At 48.9% G+C, this 7555-nt stretch overlaps 1 protein-coding gene across 1 annotated transcript; it reads right to left on the reverse strand.

Annotated features, from left to right (window-relative positions):
• Positions 1 to 3118: 3118 nt before the first annotated feature.
• On the reverse strand, positions 3119 to 5421 carry LOC103747146 (7-alpha-hydroxycholest-4-en-3-one 12-alpha-hydroxylase). Its single transcript, XM_008849476.2, has one exon. It carries the CDS (start codon positions 5083 to 5085, stop codon positions 3580 to 3582), a length of 1506 nt encoding a protein of 501 aa, XP_008847698.1. The 5' UTR covers positions 5086 to 5421; the 3' UTR covers positions 3119 to 3579.
• Positions 5422 to 7555: the final 2134 nt, after the last annotated feature.

The following is a 7555-nucleotide window of genomic DNA, read 5'->3' on the forward strand; positions in this document are numbered from 1 at the left end:
GCTGGCCCAGGGAGAGGTGCACGATTGACTTTGCCTGTCACCAGACTGTTGCTCCCTTAGCTTTGCACAGTGGGCCCCAAGTGTTCCCAGCAGTGGCTCTGCATGGAAAAATACCTGTTTTCTTTCCCAGGTACCTGAAACGCCACCATAGGATAGCCATTTTATTTTCTGTTATTCTGTTTTTGTGAATTCTTTCTGTGTGTGATAGAGTCTTGCTATGTAGCCCAAGGCTGCCTTTGAACATCAATCTTCCTGCCTCAGCCTCCTGAGTACTGGGTTTTGGGCCTATGCCTTCACACCCAGGTGGACAGACATTTCTGATCTTGTTTTACCATAAGCTCTCTCTGGAGCGACTATATTTGCCAGTCTTTTTTTTTTTTAAGTCCTGGCAAAGAAAGGGGTGTGAGGTATAGAAATGAGGAATGGGAAGCAGCACTGCCCTGAGGACTATCTCCAGCAGTCCTCATGGAGGGCTCCCAGGACCTCAAGCACCACAGGTCTAGCCTTGCCAGCAGGTGGGCACCAGGATCTCCCTGTATAGTACTGGGGTGTGCACCGTTCCTAGGAGACCTACTGTTGAGGGCCTCCCAGTGCATGGACGGAAGCACCTGTGCTCACCTCAGACCTGACAGCTGATTGCCTGGGTCCCTCACATAGCCTTCTAAGCTCTCAAGCAGGCCATAAGCTTCACAAGGGCCTGGAGAGTTTCCAGAAGAGCTACTTAGTTGCTCCTAGTCCACTGCTTCTGGTCCAAACTCAGTGGACTTGGTTGGGCTCTCAGTGGTGCTCGGTCTATTCACAGGCCAGGATCCTGTCCCATGTGCCCTTAGGTGTATGGAAAGGGAAAGGACTCAGCACTGAGGGCTTGGGAAGGACATAGACGATTCCTTACTCCCCATTGAATCTGGCCCAAGGGCTGGTTGCAAGGGGGAAACTGTTGGTAAGCTCTCACATGATGGCTCCCTGCTTCTCAGCACGCATCCTCCTCCCATATCCTTGCCCTTCTCCTCTCCTTGTGTTCCTGGCCTTGTAGAGGTAGAGATGATAGTGCTCCTAGCCAGGAGCTCTATCAGACTTCAGGTAGACACTGTCATCTGAGAAAGGCAGGCCTTGGTTCAGGGTTACACAGCTAGTTGGAGATAGGTTCCTGCCTCTAGCTGGGGTCTACTGTCCCAACTATGCTCAGGGCAGAACAGGAAGTCTGAGGGACGTAGAGGAGCATGGAAGAGAGAGGGCACACTGACTGGGCATTGTGGTGGTGGTGGGGTGGTCTGTGCTGCCTGGGTCCACCTTCTCTAGGGCCTTCTATCCCAATCCCAGGCAGGACCCTGCACACGCTAGCCACAGCTCTGAAATCAAAACCTACCCTCACCTCCCCAGCCACTAAGTATGTACCTCCTGAATTCCCTTTGGGTCTCCTGAGTGATCAGACAAACCATATAATATATTTTATGTGAGTTTATTAACTTACAAAGGAATGAGTACCCAGTGCCTAGCTCTGCGGGCCACAACTCAGAGCCCGCCGTGCCACGCCCATAGTCACCACTAGCATTCGCTCATGCCTCCGGGGCCAGCGATCGCCCCACGTCCACAAGAATCAGTCCATTCTGTCCTTCTGAGTAGCTGGCTGCCCGACCCCACACTACCCCCAGCTCTTGGCTTCTGTCCTAAGACGGCTCCCAGCAGCCCCCTCATAGTCCATGCTCCACGTCAGGCCCCGCCCATTGGAGGAACTAGCCAATAGGGAGACAGTATGTCTGACCATGGACACATCTGTCTTTCATACTCCAGAAAACTGAGAACAGGGAGAGGCAGGAAATGCTTTGAGGACACAAAGTAAATTAGCCAAGACTGGAAATCAAGCTTCTACCATTTAATTCACATTTAGGGAATTGGGAGACAGAGAGGAATGAATACAATGCCATGCAGTCTGGGGCAGGGGTAGAAGGAGGGAATCAAGACAGTGACAGCAACAGTGCATCCCAGGTGTGCTATGAGACACAGTGTTAGGGGTACCCAGGACAGAGGCAATGTCTAGGATGGGAGGGAGGAAATCCAAGAAGGCTTCCATGAATAGTTGGTACTGGGGTTGCAGAAAAAGCAGCACCCTGCTTTAGAGATAATCCACTGGAGGAAGCTGGTGGAGTCGAAGCATATTAGTTAAGAGATTTGGCTAGCAACTCGAGGTGACAGGGAACCAGGGAGATCAAAGGGCAGCAGCCAGAGACACTTGGGGGAAAATGCCTTGGAGACTTGTGTGAACAAAGAATATGAGGCCCCGCCAGGTATGGAGATAAGGGCACAGGTTGTTATCTAAGATCGGCAGGAGAGGTGGGCAGTCGGTGGGGGCACTGCAGAAAATTAGAAGGCTTGAGTTGAAGGAACCTGACCTGCTTGTCTGAGGGAGGAGGTGAGGATGTCTGGTGCCTGTCCTGGATGATGGGTGGACAGTCCTGAACTGAGAGGCAGAGGACTCAGGAGGAGGAACTGGTTCATCAGAGGGTATGAGAGAGAACTAGTTCTGTGTGGAACAAGCTCCCTCAGAGGGACCGTGGGACTCCAATGGGGAGATAGAAGATGTGGGCATAGAGAAAACCAACTTGCAATGTTCCTGGAAACCATGGGAAGGTGTGGTCCATCCTGGGGTGAAGATGCAGAGAGGAGATGATGACACAGAGGAGACCCCTTCAATAGCTCCTGTATCAAAAACCACAGTTCTCTAGACCTGTACAGTGGCTGTTAGCCATTCCTAGTATTGAGGCCTTAGAATGTGGCTGGTCTATTTTGAAAAGCACTGCAAGGGAGTGCAGGTATCAGGTACTAGGGTTTGAAGACAGGACCAAAAATTTGCTAAAGCACTTAATGACTATATTTTATATTGGTCTCATATTAGTGTAAGCACTTCAGATATATTGAGTTAAGTAATTCATATTATAAAAATAAACAACTTTTACTTTTTCTTTAAAAATTTATTTCTTTATTTTTAGTCTATGTGTATGAATATTTTGCCTGCATGTATGTAAGTGCACCCATGGTACAAAGGCTGTGAGGCTAGAAGAGGGTGTTGCATCCATGGAACTGGGGTTACAGATGGTAGTGAGCCTCTATGTGGATGCTGGGAATCAAACCCAAGCCCTCTGGAAGAGTAGCCATTGTTTTTTAACTGATGAGCCATCTCTCCAGCCCCCTGATTTTTGATTTTCTTAACATGAGTCCCATAGGATGTGGAGTAGAGCAGGAGGGAGGGAAGGTGTTAATATCTGCAAGATGCTGCTTTATTAAGGGAGCCGGTTTCTGTACTGCAAGGCAAATCAAGCCAGGCCAGGAATCAGCTTCAGAATGAGCTGCTCAAAGAGGCTCCTCCTGAGAGGAGGGTCTGGTACAGTCTACAGGGGAGATGGCATCTTAAGGGAGCTTGATATACGTATGAGATGTCTGGATGGCCAGAGGGCAAGGACAGCCAGGACCATGTAGGGGTACCTCAGAACCAGAAATAGGAGTGGTCATTTTGGGTCTGGACTGCAGAGAGTGAGAAATCGGGGAGACCAAGAGGGAACCCTTGTGGTCAGGCCTAGGAGCTCACTGCATGGGCCTCAGGCGGTAGCGGAAACACACTTCATGACTGGGCTGTGTGATGCCAAAGCCCCAGCGCCTTGGGTCAATAGGGGGCATAGGCATATCAGGGTCCACTAGCTCCATGTCAAAGTACATGACCATAAGAAGGATAAAGATCTTCATCTCACTGATGGCAAAGAACCTGCCAGGGCAGATGGAGACTCCCGAGCCCCAAGGCATGCTGTAGTGGTGGATCTTCTTGCCTGACTTGTAAAAGTCTACTTTCCGGGTGCCATCGGGGTTGAGGAACCTGTCATACTTGAAGGTTGTGGGTTCAGGGTGGATGTCAGGGTCCATGTGCACTGAAAGATAGGGGAAGAGAGCCACATTATCTCCTCGACGGATCTGGTACTCCTGCCCACTGGCCATCTTCAGGACATAGTCCTTCTGTACCACCCTGAGGAGAGTGGGTGAAGCACCCAGCCGCAGAGTCTCCTCCAACACACTGTCCAGTACTGGGGTGCATTTCAGAGCACTAAACTTGAAGGTGAAGGACAGTTTGACATCCAGCCTGGCCTCACCCAGGACCTGGGTGGCCTCTTCCCGCACAGCCTTTATGGCTTCTGGGTGCTTTAGCAAGAATAAGAGGGCCCAGAAACAGGTTGGTCCTGTGTTCCCCTGGGAGGCCCAGAGGATCATGAAGTTAAATTTGTCCTGCATGACTGAAGCTGTGCCCTTCTCCCTCAGATACTGAAGCATGTAGCCTACCCAGTTGCTGATGCCGTCTTTCTCCAGGTTTTGCTCCACAGAGAGTCTTTGGTGAAAGACATGCTGCAATTGGCCCACTTCTACCCACTCCCGGGGTCCCAGCAGGGAGTAGACAAACCTGGGAAATAGGACATCGAACCTACGGAACTTCACGAACATCTCCTCAGCCTCTAGCAGGTCCTGCTCTTTGTTCTTGGTGTAGCCAAACAAGGTGAGGAAGCCAGCTTTGAACAAGATGCTATAGCAGAAGTGAAAGAGGCCATCTTCATGCCAGGAACCAGCATCCAGACTTGGGCCTTTGGGTCCTAGCATCACCAAGGACAGGCTGTCCAGCATGGCTGCGTTGAGATCCTCTAAGCTGTGCCCCATCAGATGCTTGGTGCTGGCTAAGTGTATCATCTGGTGGTCTCCCTCCATGGGCTGGTATCCAAAAACCTTTAGCACCAGGTTTTCTGCATACTTCACAAAGTCTAGTGCTTTCTGCGTATCCTTGATGATGGGGCTAAAGGAGAGGGGGTCCATGATAAAGGTGAAATACTGGCCCCCTAGCTGCACTGTGAACACATCTCCATGCTTGGCCCACATTTCCTTCAAGAATTCAAACATATTCTTCCGGAATGCCACAGCATGACCCAGCCAGGGCACAGAGCCTTTGTCCAGAGGTGGCTCCTGGGGCCCACGGTGTCGGAGCAGCGTCGGGAGACACAGGTATCCCACGATGATCAGGAGCAAGGCTCCTAGTGCTGGACCCCACAGTACCATGGCCAGGCTCCAGCAGGCTGAGATCTACAGCACAGGCACTCAGCTGTCTACGTGCTGGAATTGCCTTGTACAGCCTTCAGAAAAAGGGAATGTAAAGGTCTGTGGCCTTGGACTTTGCTTCATGGCTGTGAGTTGTGACAAATAACTAACTAGTGAGCTGGCACCCAGGAGAAAAATGTTACTTCATTTTAACACATGACAGAACCAGGTTAGGAAAGAGGAAGAAGGGTTGGCATAGAAGAACTGGTGAGAGTTGCACTTTGCTCTGACTTTTAAAGAATCAGACCTGGACCTTATCTGTATGCTTACCTTGAGCCTACTCCTGACCCACTACATAATGACCACTCCCTCCCTCATTCATTCATACATTAATTTAGTCACTAGTTTATTCAATAAATGTATACATCTACTTCCTCTACTTTAAAAAGTACGTATTTATTTATGTATTTATTAAGTGTGTGTTTGGGGTTATGTTCTAGTTTGCTTCTTCATTGCTGTGACAAAACACTCTGACCAATGCCAACTTGGGGAGGAAAGGGTTTATTTGTCTTATATCTCCTGGGATACAGTTCATCAGGGAGCCCAAGGTAGGAACTCAGGGCAGGAACCTGGAGGCAGGAGCTAGAGCACAGGCCATGGGGGAACACTGCATACTGGCTTGCTCCCCTGGCCCCTGCTCAGCCTGCTTTCTTTTAGAACATAGACTCACCTGCCCAGGGTGGCACCACCTACAGTGGGCTGGGCCCTCCCACATCATTCATTAATCAAGAGGATGCCCCACAGACACGGCCACAGGCCAGTCCAGTGAAAGCAATTCAATTCCCCAATTGAGGCTCCCTCAACCCAGGCCAGGTGTGTCAAGTTAACACTAAAGCTATCCAGCACAGGTTGTGTGTATGCATGCATGTGGAGGCCCAAGATCAATGTCAGGTACCTTCCTCTACCACTTCTCCATCTTATTTTTTTAAATGTTTTATTTATTATTTTTATTTTAATTGTATGGGTGTATTGCCTGCATGTGTGTAAATACACCTGTGTCTTGCAATGTGCGTGGAGGTCAGAAGAGGGCGTTAGATCCCCTGGAACTGGACATACAGATGGTTGTTAGCTGGGTGCTGGGAATCCAATCCAGGTCTTCTGCAAGAGCAGCTAGTGGTCCTAAATACTGAGGCCCAAAAGTACTTCAGACCTTAGAAAAGCTGAACAGGTTTCTGGGTACTGACTCCACCCAGGGATGTGGTATGAATGAAACCACTGAAGACGGTTCAGGTAGAGGCTCATCTGGATCTGCTTCCACCCCTCAGCCTGGCCTGTATACTCCAAGAATCCTGGAATTACAAAATGTCAGGAGCAAAAAAGACCTCAGCTTGTTATTTTGCCATAAACCCAGAGTACAGTGTGTGTGTGTGTGTGTGGTGATGGGGGGGTTCCTCTAAAGCTGCCCTGCCTTGGGGTTTACAGGTAAAGTAACCACTATTTAGGGGTCTTCCATAACGTATCGGGTCAGTTCCCTGCCAGCAGACTCAAAAGGGAAAAAGCTATTGTGGTACTGACACAAAGGCTTAGTCAAGCAGCCCCACCCATGCTGCAATAGGTGAAGTTGACACTGAACTGGGTCAATCTGATAACCCTGTCACTGCAACAATTCTCACTCCAAAGAGACTAAACGTTTATCTTGAAAAAAAATATGAGTGACCATGACCCAGGAGCACAGATTCAATTTATTCCAATTACCATGTTCCAAGGGTAAGATTTTCATGAAATTTTTATAGTAACAGAACAAAAGAAGTTATGAATCAAGGCATTTTTTTTCAAGGACATTGATAGAAGCATCAGGTTATAGCAAAGTGAGGAAATCTTTGCTGTTGGTCTTAGATGCTATCTGATGATATTCTTAGCTTTTGAGTTAGTGAGAGCTAAGGGATCTGCTTATATATTCTGACAGAATTTTCTCAAGTTGCAAGGTTGTCACACATAGAGGTGGGCAGTGAATGGCCACCCAGGGGCTAAGATACCCCATGATAATTCAGCACAGAACCTGCAACAAGCTTTCCAACCTTCCTACAGTTCTGAAGTTCTAATCAGTCAGACTCTAGTTTTTCAGGAACTTCTGGAACTCAGGAGACCAACAGCTGGTCCAGGTGCAGGAGAATCACTCATAATAATGCCAGCCCCCAGCGCAAGCTTTTAGGGAAAATTATAGTCAACGCACATGCAGGAGTTTAAGCAAGCAATTGAAGCCTCTGCTTCAGTTCCTACCTCCATGTTCCTGCCCTGGTTTCTCCCAATGATAGTCTGTAACCTGTAAGCTGATATAAACTGTTTCCTCCTTAAGTTGCTTTTGGTCAGTATTTTATCACAGTAACATAAAAGCAAATTGTTAGATAAAAAGGTAGCAGGGGTCAGGATTGCATCGAAACAGAGGGTTTGGCGAGACTGGTCTTCACCTTGGGTGTGAGGAAGAACCAGC

Source organism: Nannospalax galili, unplaced genomic scaffold, assembly GCF_000622305.1.
Source record: "Nannospalax galili isolate Female #2095 unplaced genomic scaffold, S.galili_v1.0 scaffold443, whole genome shotgun sequence".
In the NCBI taxonomy this organism is placed as follows: domain Eukaryota; kingdom Metazoa; phylum Chordata; class Mammalia; order Rodentia; family Spalacidae; genus Nannospalax; species Nannospalax galili.

Bases quoted from the DNA above. Each gene is read 5' to 3' on its own strand.
- LOC103747146 (XM_008849476.2), bottom strand. From the start codon at position 5,085: ATGGTACTGTGGGGTCCAGCACTAGGAGCCTTGCTCCTGATCATCGTG.